Source organism: Bombus vosnesenskii, unplaced genomic scaffold (assembly GCF_011952255.1).
Source record: "Bombus vosnesenskii isolate JDL3184/JDL3185 unplaced genomic scaffold, Bvos_JDL3184-5_v1.1 scf7180000013444, whole genome shotgun sequence".
Classification (NCBI taxonomy): Eukaryota; Metazoa; Arthropoda; class Insecta; order Hymenoptera; family Apidae; genus Bombus; species Bombus vosnesenskii.
Window position 1 is genome coordinate 777,886 of NW_022883055.1, and position 17,264 is coordinate 795,149.

The 17,264-nt window shown below is 28.3% G+C and overlaps 2 protein-coding genes across 7 annotated transcripts; both read left to right on the forward strand.

Annotated features, from left to right (window-relative positions):
- Positions 1–73: 73 nt before the first annotated feature.
- On the forward strand, positions 74–14,053 carry LOC117238205 (serine/arginine repetitive matrix protein 2). 6 transcript variants are annotated; one of them, XR_004494141.1, is made up of 10 exons: positions 74–262; positions 6,134–6,269; positions 6,488–6,662; positions 6,758–7,047; positions 7,169–7,349; positions 8,454–9,503; positions 10,042–10,245; positions 10,323–10,431; positions 10,917–10,992; positions 11,915–12,236. XR_004494141.1 is itself a non-coding variant. In XM_033502906.1 (9 exons), exons 1-9 carry the CDS (start codon positions 256–258, stop codon positions 10,901–10,903), a joined length of 2,166 nt encoding a protein of 721 aa, XP_033358797.1. In that variant the 5' UTR covers positions 74–255; the 3' UTR covers positions 10,904–11,154. The 6 variants fall into 6 exon arrangements, 4 of the variants coding, with proteins under 4 accessions (XP_033358797.1, XP_033358796.1, XP_033358794.1 ...); XR_004494142.1 differs by having other exon boundaries at positions 10,890–10,992; positions 11,915–11,926; XM_033502906.1 differs by lacking the exon at positions 11,915–12,236 and having other exon boundaries at positions 10,890–11,154.
- Positions 14,054–14,553: 500 nt separating this feature from the next.
- Positions 14,554–16,595, forward strand: LOC117238210 (leucine carboxyl methyltransferase 1). The gene is made up of 4 exons (XM_033502916.1): positions 14,554–14,922; positions 15,527–15,710; positions 15,782–16,133; positions 16,224–16,595. The coding sequence occupies exons 1-4, from the start codon at positions 14,713–14,715 to the stop codon at positions 16,426–16,428; spliced, it is 951 nt and encodes a 316-aa protein (XP_033358807.1). The 5' UTR covers positions 14,554–14,712; the 3' UTR covers positions 16,429–16,595.
- The last annotated feature ends 669 nt before the right edge of the window (positions 16,596–17,264 follow it).

Sequence of the window (17,264 nt, forward strand, 5' to 3'; positions counted from 1 at the left end):
TAAAAGTATGTATATATATATATTTTGTTCGCGTAGTAGTGCTTGCTGAATCTTCAGTCGATAATACAGAGTGAGGATAAACGGTTTTAAAGGAGGGGAGAGCGACGTGACATGGAAGGAGAGTCGCAAGTCGTCACTCGTTTTGTAGCATTGATGAAGTGCGTACTGTACGGCTTCTTGTTAGTCGTGCGGGCATCGGCAAGTGTTGAGTGTGTAAAATCGGTCCGTTAAAAAAGAAATACGAATTTTTCAATCATGGGTGGTAAGTCTAAGTTTAACAATATATGTATCTCGATCGTTTCTTTTTTCACATACTTTGCCTTAAGGTTACAGTCATTGAAAGCTCAATTGGGATGTGTGATAACGTAGCCGGTAACCGGTCTTGACCCAATGACCTTCATATGAATTATATCTTCCATAGACAACGAACAATAACCTCCTAAAACATAAATGTGGATGCATAAAAACGTGTACATTTTTATTTCATTATGACTGTCTAATTTACTATTTATGTTAGGAACAATTATTTCATTAATTATAACAACTCAAAACGCATGTGTCTTGTTTTATTTTGCGAAAATCGGTCCAATTCGCGCTCAGTTTCACGATGTTTCCTTTGGACGCATGCGCGATATCTCTTTTTTACTTTTTGATAGATTGGCGCGAATTTAATATTCTATACTCTGTGTTATGTATAGTGTTCTCACATAAATTATTCTTCGCATAATTATATTTTAAAATTAATTGTTTAAAGTTACATTATAAGGAACTGAATTATCGCCATTCCTTTTTCTTTTCCAATAAAACGTGTGATTCTATTCTTATGAACATGATCGAGCGGCCATATTTAAAAACCTAACATGACACACCTTTTAAAATTAGAAGTATAAAATAAAAATATCTGATGAATTGCAATGATTTCATTTCTTATAATTACACAATAAATTGCGTTTATATAATTATGTTTAAAACATTGTATTTAAAAAATAAAATTAATTTGTAGATTTATTTAGATATATGTATACTGTATTTATTTGAAGCATAAGTACGTTTACAACACAGGTTCCTTCTTTTTTATTGTTTTGTGCATTAGAAACAAGATACCTTCTACATAAAATAAGATAACAGTCGGTGGTATTCCTGTAGGTTATTTTTAGCCGTCAGGGGAAGAAATTGCGGCTCTTTGCCAAAATCCCCTATCTCTTTATATTTATTTCGAACCCGGTAAAATTCGACTTCATGAAAAATTTGCTTCTGTAATTTTGTCTATTTGTCTTATATATTACTTACTTAACTTATCTATTTGTATTATATATTTGCATTATATATTTGCATCCAATATTTTTTTAATAGATATGTACATACCGAAAAGACTCACGTTTTATTATCTCCATTTCATATTGTAAATATTTATTTTCATTTGAAATTACTCCTAATTCGTATTACTTAATTGATGATTTCTGTAATCGAGAATTACTTAATATTATTACGACGATGATATTAATGCGTTTATCGATCGACATGCTACGATGATGTAACAGGGAGCCGCAATGTATTTACGAAGAATTTTCATTCATGAAGAATAAAAAGAAAAGATAATATATTAAACGAAAATTGTGACATTAAGCAAGTAGTTTCACTCGGTACTTCTTTTCTTACTTAATATTTATCTTCTCAATAAAAATCGATTATGTCACAAAGTAACTTTTAGTCATTTAAAAAATCAGAATCGAATTACCATATTGTATGATTTGTGTATTGTAATATTGCAGTTAAAATTCTTTTACTCCAAATAAAAATGTGCACCGCTACAACTAATACAGTTACGCTAAAACGAAAGTTCATTGCACGACAATTGACGCGAAATAGCCGTGCACTATTTTTATATAGATTCAGTCTTGACCTTCGTCTAGACGGGACCCGGAATTCTAGATTGCAAGGTTCGTCTACATGTCTAGACGCACTCTACAATTCCCACTGTACCTCTTTATAGAACGGATTTCTAATTAAATACGATCTTTCTTGTTACTTTTTCCTTCCCCTTAATTCTAAGCTCCACCTATCCGGGATAGTTATGAAACATAAAGGTGACTAGTCCCTAGTGGTCAATCTTCGTCTTTCAATTATGATATCGAAAGGGAGAAATGAAAGAATGGTTTGATAATGACAACATTAAACCTAACTAGGTAACAAGTAATTAGAAAAATGAATAGTTCAAAGCGAGAACTGTCTAAAATGATCTGCTCAGATCTCTATACCATGAACTACTCGGCATAGAATTTCACGATGTTACATCCGCATAACTGCCCGTAGCAAATAAGTTGATAAAATTAGATCCAGACAATGGACGCTCCGTCAGTACTCTACGGTTGCTAAAATTCCATCAGTAACTCAATTTTTACACTTCTATTTATAAATTCTTGAAGTTTTTCGTTAATATAATGCGTACAGGATAGAGGAAATGAAAAAACACTCATTGTTTTTTAACGAAAAATACTAAAGAGAGCGAGAAAATTTCTTAATACATATATGCTACAAAGTTAGAATTTTTGCAATGCTAAATAAGAAAGAGTTTCAGAAAAGTCATAGTAATTTCAATTTTGAAAGTTTTAGAATTTAGAAATCTTAGAATTGCTTCAATTCTAATAGTAACTAGAACATTTTTCGATATATCTAGTATAAATTCAAAAAACTTTGATATCTTAATTGTAATGGAATCTCATGCTGATATTGTGATTGAAGATACGTGTAATCGAGAAAACTATCTGGATGCACATTATTCCGAAATAAGGAACGATAATAATGGATTATTCGCGTCGTAGGAGAAGGTGTCGATTCGTATACGTCTGTCTGAAGTATAATCATGTAAAGAAATCTGGTCAGGCTTGGGAGACAAGTGCTTGACCTAAGGCAAAGTATATGAATGCATTTTGTACAAACACGAGGCTGGGTTGCTATTATAAGCTAGCCGGCTTGTATAAATATAAACCTGTGTGGCAGAACGATGCCGGCAGTTTGCCTCTCGGGTTTCGTCTGCATATTACAATATATGAGAAGACGAGCACCGCCTTTCTCATAGCCAAGATAAATGTTTTGTGTCTTTTAACACGCCCTGTGATAATGTCGGCACATCAGGAAACAAATAGAGAGACACTATTGCCAAAATCGTGACACACCAGGTTAATATGATTCTTCCGGCCATCGACTATTGGCCAACTTGGATCCACACGTAATTAAGTGACGAAATAAATACGACGAACTGCCGTAATTCTCACAAAATATTCTTAGAAAAGACGAATCGAGTTTTCGCGTTTATCTAAAGAAATTTATTTATTTCTTTTTGGATAGATGTGATGAAATATCGAGCGTTACATTCATATTAACAAACTTGATATTCTCATGTTGTTGTGTAAGAACAATAAGCGAATATTAGAGATGAGAAACCTATTTAATGCAAAAGTATTTTTTACTGTATTTTAAGTGTTCATTCTAGGATATCGAACAATTCAAATTATTTCTATTGGTGATTATGACAATGATTGAAATTGCATTCAATTTTTATAATTTATCTAGATTATTGATTTAGTATTTCATGATCACCAGCATAAATAGTGCTAGGTAATGTAAAAGTGTATAGAAAGATTCGATGCGATTCAATGCGTTATCTTTCGCAATACACCGGCAGCAGAAATCCCAGCTTTTCTCTTATATGTATTCTCTTTCTCAATTCTCCTTATTATTTTTTTACGTCTATGATTCACGCAATTTCTTTGCATTCGTTGCATTTAATTTCACTAAAGCCTTTAGTGTCATCTGCTTTCATATAAATTCTTTGAACCTGACGACAGATAAAGAATGTTAACAATGATATTCTGTAAGAGAAACCACAAATCAGATCATGAAATCATACTGATATTATCGGAATAATTCTGAAATGATATCAAACACTCAACATACATAGTTGATAATCAAATGTTAATTTTGTAAGTGATGTAAGTTAACATTGATCACCGCTAGAAGTACAAAAACACTAATTACTATAACTTTGATGTGGAAATAAACTTTACTTACCCTTGCTTCATTTTTTATGAAACATTAGAAATGGACAAATATTTGTAATTCTACATTATCGGTAATTTCATTGAATTCCACGTTAGATGTTGAATATATAAAATCCATATAGTGATAACGAAAATCGTTTTCTTCATATATCCATGTAATTGCGTAATTAGATTGTAATTTAAATAGTGAAATTATCAGCATCTAAATCATGGTATAATTAGATATGCAAATAGTATTCGTCGGTGAATTGTATGATAATAATTACTATATATTAATATATAATATTAATGTGTAATATATATAATATTAATTGTTGTATATTAATATATAATATATATAATATTAATTATTATATATTATATATTAATGGACACTGTATCTAATTATCAATAACTAGACAATTATTGAGCACCTTTAATTTATTACACTAAATAGTGGTATTTTGCTGAAGTATCATTTCCGTGATTATAATGATAATCTCGTGAAATGCACCTAGCGCAGGAAACCTAATATCTCATTCAATGTCAATACATATAACGCAGCCTTTCCAGAAACGCGAACGGTATATTTTCAAGGCTTATGAGAGAGGGACTATATACATGAAATAATTCTAGAATTATTACGTATATGATGTAGTTCCACTTTGTGTTTCGTAAAACATGCTGCGTAATAAAGTTCGAAAAATTGATCGAGTTTAGTCAGATATCCTGTGCTGATTCTTGCGCTATGGGATGGATACTTCCGGAGAATGATTATAAGTGCTTATTTATAACTCCATTAAGGCATTTATTCCAGTAATTTATGTTAACAATTCACAGGGTTCTTTTACATACTATTTAATGTTAATTTAATCTAAATGATGATTTTTTGTAGCGAAAACTAAATTCATTACTATTTTAGTCTTGATATTTTGTTTTACCGATGTAACGGTGTTCTATAATGTTACAATTAAAAAGAAATGGGTCTATTAACTAATATTCACTCATTTATTGTATGGGATTAGGATTTATGTATTAGATGATGTTATGTAAATTAGAAATACTTATTTTCAATATTATTTGAGAACTACTTGAAGAGTAGATAATCAGTTATCGTAAGGGAGCATAGTAAGATGTTTTATCTTTTACATGTATATGATATATTCTAATGTAGTTTCTTGAGCATATCCTATCGAACAAACCTATCGCTAGAGTACAAGTAGTATTCAGATAAATAGCTAAAAATAATATTTTTATTTTGGAACTAAATTTCTCGAGATTCAACAACTAGCCGGAGAGAACGACGTGATGACATTTACGAAATAGAAATAGAAAGGGTTATAAATAAAGCAGCATCGTTGGATTTCTTATTGGTGAAAAACAAGTTGAACGCATTTAAGTTCGCTTGCTTGGATCAAATGAATTTCTAGCATGTGCGTCTTCTTCTATTTTTATCACTTTAGAAAATATTTATGGATGCATTGAACGCGCACTTTTGTAACTTTTCGAATTAATTCGAAAATATATTTTTTGAAGAATATAATACACTTATAAAAATATAAATGTATAACATACATATATAAATGTAAAAAATTGGGAGATTATTTTCGGAACATTTCGAAATTGCAATTTAGAATTTGTAATAGTTGTACATTATTTGTATTACTATTACAGTTAGTTTTTGCGTTAGACAATTGTTAGAATTGTGTAATCAGATTTATGTAATCATTAGGAAGATAACAAACACAACAGAATAACACCAACAAATTTCAGAATGTTATCTTTGATGAGGTATGTATACTAGATGAATATATTTTTACTTGTAATGTTTATTAATGATGTAATGTCGAAGACAATTAAAAATTCAATGCTTCAACCACTTATAAACTGATGACATTTATGACATCTATGACCACTTATTTTCACACATAAAACATGTCTTATCAATTTATGTGCATAATACTGCACACACGAACATTGCAATTTGTTTACACAATTGCAAAGAAATATTAACTACTATTTTTTTTCTTTAATTATAATCGTTCTATTATTTTTCTACAATCATTCTGATAATAATCTATTTTAATTTCAAGGATACGCCTGGGTTACATTAGCTACCAACGACGCTTATTCTTTGGGAGCCTTAGTTTTGGCACACTCTTTGCATCAAGTTGGTACCAAGCACGAATTGGCCGTTTTGATTACTCCTGGAGTAACACAAACCATGAGGTAAACTCATTTCTGAATGGCTTATATTAGTATACTTGAATGTTTGCGTATTCTTCAATTTTCGAAAATCGTTCAAAGAATGAAAAGATAGCGTTAAAAAATTTTTTTTTTATTTAAATTGCACATTAGATGCAGTTGATAATTGTTGCTTAAGATAAACGACTATTAACATTTTTGTATCAACATACAGCTAAAATATTCTTTTTAATTGTATTTAGGGAAAAATTATCAGCAATCTTTTCTTTTGTAATGGAAGTAAATGTACTTGATTCAAAGGATGAAGCTAATTTAGCACTTTTAGCTAGACCAGAATTGGGTGTTACATTTACCAAATTGCATTGCTGGAGATTGACTCAATATGAAAAATGTGTGTTCCTTGATGCAGACACACTTGTAAGTTTGCAAAATGATTCATATTAATGAAGACATGATTATTTGGATTTTAAAAGAATTTCGTGCTTTTATTTTCTATATCGCGCGTATGTTAGGTCATCAGAAATTGTGATGAATTATTTGAAAGAGAAGAACTGTCTGCTGCTCCTGACGTTGGTTGGCCTGATTGTTTCAATTCTGGTGTATTTGTATACAGACCATCCCAACAAACTTTTGCTTCTATTACTGCATTTGCTGCTGCTAAAGGTTCATTTGATGGCGGAGATCAAGGATTATTAAATATGTACTTTAGTGATTGGGCTAAAAAAGATATTTCTAAACATTTACCGTTTATCTATAATATGTGTTCTACTGCTACATACTCTTATCTTCCTGCATTCAAGCAGTAAGAAAATCGGTTTACTCTATTATAATTCTCTTACTTCTTTACATACACATGTATAACTTTTCATGTGAGTAATACATAAGTAGAAGATAAAGTAATTATAAATTTTGTTATTTGATAGGTTTGGACATGATGTTAGAATAATACATTTTATTGGTATTACAAAACCATGGTTACAGTATTTTGACACCTTGACTGGTATTGTTCAACCACCTATGGATTCTTCACACTTGCAACCATTATTGCAATTATGGTGGAACATATTTTGTGAAAAAGTTCATCCTCAATTATCACCTATTATGGTAAGTTTGACTGACCATTTTTTAAATTAATCTACTACACTGATGACTTCAATATAATTTAGAATATAATTTGTAATTAACCTTCTTTATTCTTTTCTGAATCTCACTATAGCCTTAAATATTAAGAAAACAGGTAAGGTTTAGATAATGTGCTTTTATTTTTGTTAAAATACCATATAAAATATGTAAGAATTTTTTAAATATATCTAGAAATAGAATATATAACATTTCAAAAGCACAATCATAAACATGCTTGATAAAACATAGCTAAAATTGTATATATATTGCACATAACAAATAATGTATATAAAAATTACTGTATTATAATCAGAATATTTCAAAAGATATTTGAAAGGTTTAATCTCCTAATCTTTATTAATTCTTTTGTCAAAAAATTTGTATTAATAAAATTGAATGTGCATGTTGTTATTTTAAATAATAATATTAGCAGTGCTAATAAAAGCTACTCGATTATAAGTTATTTACAAAATTTTTATTACAAATATATTATTATATATATGTACATACATGTGTTGCAGTGGAATTCTCTGACATGATTTGTTTTTTGTTGCATTTAAAATATATTTGACTTTTTATTTATTTTTCATTTTCAATATTAATATTAATAGCTGAATTGATATAAAATATGTATAAGTTGCAAAAAGGACCAGTAAAATTTTTCGTCACATTTTTATAAATGTTTAAAATATTACAGCTATTAATGTTTAATCTTCATTTTTATATATATTTTTTTAGTAGATCAGTGTCCATTTTTTCTCTTCTATTATTATGTTTGTAACATACATTTAATATATTTTTATCATCATATAATATTATTTAATGTCTATTATAGTTGTAATTAGTACTGTATTAAATTTATGCTAAAATATAAATTATTTTTAATCTATAAGTATATATTTTTTATAAACCTAATATATCTAAATACAATAGTTCAATGTTTAAGCTTATAAAATATTCTATATGATTAATTAGTTTTTAGTATTTATTATAATATTAAGTACAAGAAAAATGGACACTGTCAAATTAGTTTTCTACTAACCAATTGAATGTGCATTTTTCTGTTTTGGCATGATGCTTGCATAGGCTACCAGCACATTGGCACCAATTTGGCACAAATTTATTCCTATGCCTTCTGAATCCTTTTTTCCAAGAAGTCCCACTTACATGGACATGCAAAACAAAATACAGAATGACATATATTTAGAACCACCAGACTTCTCAGAATTCCAAGATCCATGGGAAAATTATTATGTACCAAATGATTCAGTTATCTATAAAGCAGAAAATAATAAAAGACAACAGTATTATTTCAAAATCAATAGTTCTTCACCTATATCTATATTAAATGAAAGTTCAAAATCTATATGTCAGAGCCAGTCATCACCAGAATGTAACAGGGAATTCTATCATAATCAACAATGTAGTGAAAATATGTCTTCTTCACATATGCAAAATCACCATAATCAAGTACAGTCTAATCAATTCATGAATGAAATTGAGCAACAACATTTGTTTCCTAATTCCAATGATACATCCACTTTAAATGTAGAATCTAATCATCAACAAACTCAAGACAATATAGAAAAATATATTTCTGTGCATAATATGCAATATCATCATTCTAGCGAATCCCATTATCAATCTACTAACAACCAATATATTTCCCAAAGTACTTGCAATGATAGTAATAGATTAGTATCAGAAGAAATAATGCAACATCAGCATATTGAGTATAAACATTCCTCTAATAATAGTAACAAATCATTTTCAGAAGAAATAAAACAACATCAACATAATGAAGCTTATGTTGATCATCATTGTAGTTATTGTCAAATGTTTGATAATTTAAATAATAAACAACTTGTTCAACATTATGGACAAGAAAACCAAACTTGTAAATCTTTAGATGTCAATATTAATCATGACCAAGCTATGCCAAATAACATAGCTTATCAGAATAATCTCTCAAATAAGCAAAATACTGAACGAAATGAAAATATAAACGTTACAGACAAACGGACAAGCACACTAATATCTACTAGTCCTCATCCTGATTCCAAACCTTGTACAGATTTCCACAATGTAGCAACGCAATCTGATTTACACATAATGGATGATCCAAATAGTTCAAATGTAAGTAACTGTTCCCATATATTTTTCTTTATATTAAAGTTAAAAGTACTCTCTTATTATATTTTAAAATATTTGCATTATAATTTTGAATATATTGCTTGTATATTTAGTATTTTTTGGGACATTACTTGCAGCTTTAATAAAGTTGTTTAGTATAAAGTTTTTGTTATTTAATATTTCTAACAATGCTGATAAATATTTTCTGCTCTTTACATTTCTAGTTACTTCTACATTATCCCATAATTATTAATCAAAGTGATATTTGTTAAAAATTATTCAAAAGGTATAGTTTCCTAGAAATATAATATGTTACTATTATCATTGTGTTATCAATTTGCACTAGATTTGTATGTTATATTGTTTTATGTTTGTGGTATATGTATTTATATCATATTACTATCACATGTAAGCAAGGTAACTTTACAAAATAATTTATATGAATGTATATTCATATAATTCTAATCTATATTCCTATATTACTTCATTTTACTATCATGTTACTAGTTATTAAATAAGAAGATCTCTTCTGATTTCATAGGCTGGCCTAGCTGGTGCCTTGGCTCAAATGACATTAGGTGAACCCAGAAGCGCTGAACAAATTGCATTAGAAGAACATATGCGAAAACAAAGTTGGGAACAAGGTCAGATAGATTATATGGGTCGCGATAGTTTTGACAATATATGGAAAAAAATTTGTGAAACACTTGCTCTTGCGCCTCCACGGTTACCGTCCCCTCCTAAAGTAATTAATTAAGTAATACATAATGAATTGATAAAATTATGATTTGCACATGAACATATCTATATCATGATTTGCAGGAAATGCAAAAACCTGAAAAAGCTACAACTGACAAGACTGATGAATCTGTTAAAACCACTGAAGCTATTCAATCTACTGAATCTGTAGATGAAGTGGATAAAGAAACTGGTATGTATTACAAAATGTGTATAAAATTATTTTTTATAAATATTTTGTGATTATAAAAATTATTCAACTGCAGGTGATATAAAAATGAAACAAAAGTCTTAAGTTAGAAATAATATTTTTATTATACGATAATTACGATTACATATTGAAGCTGAAAGAATTTGAAATTTGATTTTACAATTAAGAATCTTTAATAATAATGGAAACTGTGTACAAAATAGAAAATTAAAGTGCTCATAATGCAAAGCTATTAACTGTTTTTATAAAAATGCTTTGCGATTTTATTTGCCTCCCACCCTTTTTTAATACAGCATGTGGCATTCAAACTCATATTTGGAAGTAAAGACTTGAATTTTATAGGAATTTAATTTAAACAAAATATCAAATTGTATTTAATAATATACTAGAGAATTTTTATATAATTTAAACAAGTGAAAAAATATATGTTTTTTATACAGTTTATCAAGTTTAAGTGTTTGAAACAGGAACAGAGGACAGCAACTAACAGATCCTGGCGCCATAGCATTGCTACGTCTTGTAATGTCGTTTTGCTTTAATGGGGTAAATATTTTGAGAACTCGCATCATCGATTCGCGATTTTTAAGTAAATTAAAAAAGTTTGTGGTACACAACTAAACTGATACACAGTATATGTTAAAACTTGCCTTATTAAAAATCATTTTACAATAATACTGTAATATTACATATATAATAATACATGCTGTAATAAATTGTATCATATCATTAAGATATTAATATTACATATCACTTTGATTTCTATAATTTATAAATCAAAGAAATATAAAATACATTAATATTAATTCTCTTTTATCAATATATCTGCATTGATAGATTATTTTAAATTCTTTAGAGTAGTTTATAAAAAACGCTATTGTATTTATGTAACTTATTTATATGTACTTAAAACCAAAAGCACCTCGAGCATATTTCATGCTTAATACAAATTTAATACTGCACTAAAACATAAAATAGTTATTACCATATGCATGATATCTTTACATCATCTTCTTTTTTAACATTACATTTCTGATGCTTGTGTAATGTAAAAATACTAATTCTATATTCCATGTGCTTTAAATTAATCTTAAATATTCACATTCCATATATATATTATACTAAATAATATTTCATAAGAGCACTTTTGCAATAACAGTTTCAATCGCAATCATTATATTCTTTATATTAGGATTAGAATTTTATCTAAGTATATTTTACATATGTATTTACATAAAGTATTATTTGTATATATTTTTAATATGCATTGCTTATTATTTTTATGTTCATATAGAAATTATCCAAACTTATTTTTTAAAATAGTAAAATTTAGATATAAGAATTATTAAATAAGAAATGTATTCAATTACATTTCTATAATCTATTTTATATATATATAATAGAAAGATAATAGAAAAAAAATATTTATTTATATGAGTATGTAATATGATTATTTTTTCTTATTTAGCTCAGGCAACTACCTGTAATACGGAAGAACAATCTGTAGTTAATGATGTTCCTATAACAAATGTACCTAAATTATCGGGAGATGAAGAGAGTGAAGATATTTCCCAAAAATTTTCAACAAAATCAGGAAGTGCAATACCTGATATATTTATGGATTCTTCTACAAATTTATCAATGCAAACATCTCATAAAAAAGTTGCAGAACTCAATACAACTTCAAGTACAAGTTCATTATTAAAAGAAATTCCACAACAGACAACTGTATCTATAGAACCATCTAACTTAGTTCAATCTTCTTCCATTGAAGAACAAAAAGTAATTACCTCACAAAAAGAAATTAAAAGCGAGTTAGAAAATGTAAAAATTCTTGAAATTACAGTAGATACCCAAGAAATAAAACAACCAGACCTTAGAGATGAAAAACATGCAAAAGAATTCCTAACTGCTTCTGAAATTCTAACAGTTAGCCCTGTTCCTATCCAAGTTGCAGAATCTGTATTACAAGTGGAACCAAAAGAATCTATGTCAGATTCTCAGATAATGCCGCAAGAAATTCTTTCCTCTACAATTACACCTGTTCATTTAACGGAAACAGAAGATAAGGTACATATAAATGGTTCGACATCTTCAATTAATTTTACACAAAATAAAGAAAAATTAAATTTGGATAATTCCACAACTGCAATGAGTATCGATACTGCCAATAAATTAAGCCAATTAGAAGAAACTCCACAGAGCTTATTGTCAATAGAGCAAGTTGAAACTCAACTTACTGAAACACCTATATTATCTTCAGAAAATTTAAATATACCAGAGAAATCAGTGCAGGAACAAACAATAGAATTAGAACAACAAAGTAAAGAAGGTGAACCTGACAGAGGTGAATCTAAGGGGAATATAAAACAAATAACAGAATCAACTGAAACTCCATCAGAGCATGAAGTAACTGAATCAGCACCATCAGACAAAACTCCAGTTAGGCCATTAAGAACAAAAGAATTAAATGCACCTTCAACAAGTATTCAAAAAACTGCACAGCCAGATCCAACAGATCAAGAGAAAATAGTGAAAAAGATTGGAAGAAAATCTACAGAAAAGTCAGTGTCAGAAGTGGAACCTATGGAAGCAACTGATGGTGATGGTGAAAAAAAAGTAGCCAAAAAAGTAGTAAAAAAGATTACAAAGAAAACAAAAACAAAATCAGAAGAAGGACCAGATGATAGTGCAGTAGACAGTAGTTCTTCAAGTAAACAAAAAAAGCCTGTAAAAGTTGTTAAAAAAGGTATAAAATCGTCACAAACACCTGTTACTGATATCACTGTTCCTGAGACAGTATCATCTAGTACTTCTGATGCACCAGTTCCACCTAAAAGAAAAACAAAACCCACAGCTTCAAAACCAGCTATTAAAAAATCCGATGTAGAGCAGTAATTATATCAAAAAGCAGACAATAATTATTTACATATTCTATATAAAAGTTTAAAAACTGTAAACTATGAAAAGAATGAAAAATGATACTCGCTAGTCCTTTCTAATTTTTTATATTTTTAATATATCTCAAACTGTATCACTCATAGCTTTGCTACTTTTTTAAATATTTTGGAATTTTGTTAGATAACATTATATTCCAACATGTTTTCTGCTTCATAATTTATATAATCTGATTACATGCCTCTTTTTTAATGATGTGTCAGTAGTAAATAAAACTTTTCTAAATTATACTCCTATCTATTTGTTTATATATGTTGGAATGAAATTAATATCATTTAAAGTATAATCTTCTGTAATTATTAATAACATCTATTATTTTAATATGTATCTTAACTAATTTTGTACTCAATTATTAGCTTCAATTTATTTAGTAACATATATATGAGTAGCTGTGATTGATTATCTTTAAAATACATATTATTTTAACAAAGATGTAAAAGGATATCTTTACATTTTATAGAACTATTGGTCAAGAAATGTTGCAAAAGATAATTACATATTTATACATTTTATATATATTAATTTGTATCTTCGTATACTTATATACAGAAACATATATAATATGCAATCGTACTATCATTATATACATTTTTAATTTAAAAAAATGTCAGACATTGTGTTTGAATACATTCATTAAGATCAAAAGATACATAAGTCTTATTTATTACCCATTTACAGATAATCCATTTCAATTTGTAAACAAAATTTAGTAATTTTACAATTACATTTGCGTACCTACATATATGTTTCCTTATATTAATTAAATTATCCTTTACTGTATTTATTTAATATTTATGATACATAAATAATTACCCATACTATTGAAATTATACTGTTCTCACTTAATATCTAATAAATAAAGATGGTAGAAAAGGAAGAGTATTTTATTCAATATTAGTTATAATTATTGATTTCGTTTTTTGTACAAAATATTTTCAGGAAACATTATGTGGAAATTGTATTGATTAATTTAGCTCATGTATAATTAATGGTATTAATGGATATTGTAAATAAAATAAGTCATACACAATAGTAAGCTATAATGAGATACATTAATATTTTCTACAGATATGTACAATATCTATTAAGGTATAAGTTGATGGTTAGGGGATACCCCTACTGTCAGATAACCCGCACAGCAGGCGCAAGCTTGCGCCGCAAGTAGATGCGAATCTACGGCAATCTCTACACAGTCTTAAGCAGTATGGTCGCTTGTGCAGTTTTCTATGAGTGACAAGTAACGGTTTCTACATAAAGAAAACGTCGAATAATGATTTATCATAACTGAAGTGAACCAAAATTGGTGTAATGATCAAAGATATGGCTGATGATGAGGCCATACAGGCCACTAATGACGATGCAAGTGAGTGTAAAAGATATGCGGTTCAACTTGGTTACTGGTCCGATCCATTTATTAACTTTTTCGTAAAACAACCTGGTCGGAAAGCTCCGGAAATCAATCGTGGTTATTACGCAAGAGTAAAGGGGATTGAAGTGTTCGTTGATAAATTCCTTAAGGTATTTAATTCCGCTTTCTTTGAATTTCACTATTGCAATTTCAAAATTCGCATAACCTAGAACATAATAGAAACAATCCGGGATACAGCTGATTTGAGTAGCAAAGGACATACAATGCCGGAAACCTTGACCTGGCCGAGGCCCTGTCCTAATTTTCAAAGTTCTCTTTTTACCATGAAACATTAAAATAGGTTAATCTAGTGCAGACAACGCATCTTTTTCTATAAAAATAACGAACAATTGAAAATTGTGTTTATAATTATTAAACGATCTTTCGTCTCTTTTTAGTTAATAAAAGATAGAAATACTTTTATTTTTCTTCTTTAACTACTATAATTAATTAGAATCGTAGGCAATCTATGTATATGCAGCTATGTACACAATCATTATAATCGTTTATTAACTTTTATAATCATTAATTTACGCGGAATAAAGAATGTGAATGTCATGATAGGATGAATATTTTAGTTTCATTATATATATATATAATAATATATATCTCAATTTTATATTATAAAATAAACATAAATTATTAATATAAATGTATACACCTAAATAAGTTTACCTATAACACACAGATAACATTAATTTATGATAAATGTAGCTATCTGGTGAAAAGGGGCAAGTTATAAACTTGGGTGCTGGATTTGATACTCTCTATTGGAGACTTAAAGAAGCAGGAAAGTGTCCAGCAAATTTTATTGAACTTGATTTTCCTAACATTACTGCTCGAAAATGTTATCACATCAAAAAACATAAACAATTAATAGATATGTTAAATACAGAAGGTAGAGTATATTTAATTTTGTAATTTTTGTCTTTATATATAGATTCTTTTTAGTTAGAGTTCACTTTGCAGATGGAGAAATTAGGTTTTCAACAACAGATCTACATGCTGCCAATTATCACTTGGTGGGAATAGATCTGCGACACATATCTGAACTTGTTAATAAGTTAACACAAGCAGAAGTTAATTTTAATCTTCCAACCATGTTCCTTGCAGAATGTGTCTTAGTATATATAGACACAAGTGCAGTTTCTGCATTATTAAAATGGCTTGCTGGAAAGTTTCCAAATAGTATTTTTGTTAATTACGAGCAAGTGAACATGAAGGATAAATTTGGTCAAGTTATGTTGTCCAATCTACGTAGTCGTGGATGTTTGTTGGCAGGTGTAGAGGATTGTGAATCTTTGGAAACTCAACAAAGACGGTACTCTAATTTTGTTATATTTCCTTTGTGTATTACCTTAAAAGTAATAACCATTTTATCAAAAATACAACTTAAAAATGTACATTTCAGCTTTACAATAAACAGTTGGGAAGGCTCTAATGCATGGACAATGGTAGAGGTCTATGATTCACTGCCTCTAGATGACCGTAGTCGAATCGAACATATAGAAATGTTGGATGAACGAGAACTTTTAGTTCAGTTATTGCAGCATTATTGTATCTCAGTTGCTTGGAATGGACAAATATTTAAAAACTTGTCTATAGCACAGGGTTAGCTTTCCTAACTCTTCTAAGTTACTCCAGGTAGTGATACTGTGTCATTAAAAATCTATAAGCTTGTAAGTACATATGTGGTAACTAATGATACAAAATCATTGATTTTTAAGTTAATAAGTTTTGATCTTAAATTTTTAATATAGAATAATACATAGCTTGATTTATAGTAGTGTATTTTTTTTATTATGTATAGATATCTCTTTCATATATATTTGAAGTATTATAAAAAACAATTCATATAAAGTTATATAAAATTGATGATTTATTCAAATAATTAATTTTATCATGTTAAATTTAAAACAAATATATTCTACTTCTATTGTGATTTGTGTGCTATAAATATCGTGAAAATAATATTAAAATGGTATTAATGAAAGATTAAAGCCCTTTCATATCTTTTTGAGCAGCTAAATATAAGATAGCATAAAAAATATAAAACTAATTTTCAGTCATGTGATGTTTATTTTATTGCTATGAATTCCATGTATTTCCTATAAAATTAGTATTTTAATTAGAGCTAATCTCAATCATTAACAAACTTTATTTCCCTATCATTTACTACTTTGTACTTGGAAGTTCTTATAATTATATTTATAAATTTCATATTAAAAAGAATCATAATTACAGATAATATTTTAAATTATTAATTAGTTCACTACATATGCAGTTTCTTATGAAGGTAATTTATGTGGAGTAACAACATGCAACGAAAGAAGGATTTTACTTAAACATAAAATACTAGAACAGCACATGTTTTGGAAAGTAATTTTTGAGTATATTGTTTTACAAATGCCCTAATTTAAACGATAATTTACATGTACAGAAAGAATTAATT

Coding starts and splice junctions, on each gene's coding strand:
- LOC117238205 (XM_033502903.1), top strand. Junction 6,270..6,487: donor GGAGTAACACAAACCATGAG/GTAAACTCATTT, acceptor AATTGTATTTAG/GGAAAAATTATCAGCAATCT. Junction 7,350..8,453: donor CTCAATTATCACCTATTATG/GTAAGTTTGACT, acceptor ATGCTTGCATAG/GCTACCAGCACATTGGCACC.
- LOC117238210 (XM_033502916.1), top strand. CDS start 14,713: ATGATCAAAGATATGGCTGATGATGAGGCCATACAGGCCACTAATGAC. Junction 14,923..15,526: donor TCGTTGATAAATTCCTTAAG/GTATTTAATTCC, acceptor TGATAAATGTAG/CTATCTGGTGAAAAGGGGCA. Junction 15,711..15,781: donor AGATATGTTAAATACAGAAG/GTAGAGTATATT, acceptor TTCACTTTGCAG/ATGGAGAAATTAGGTTTTCA.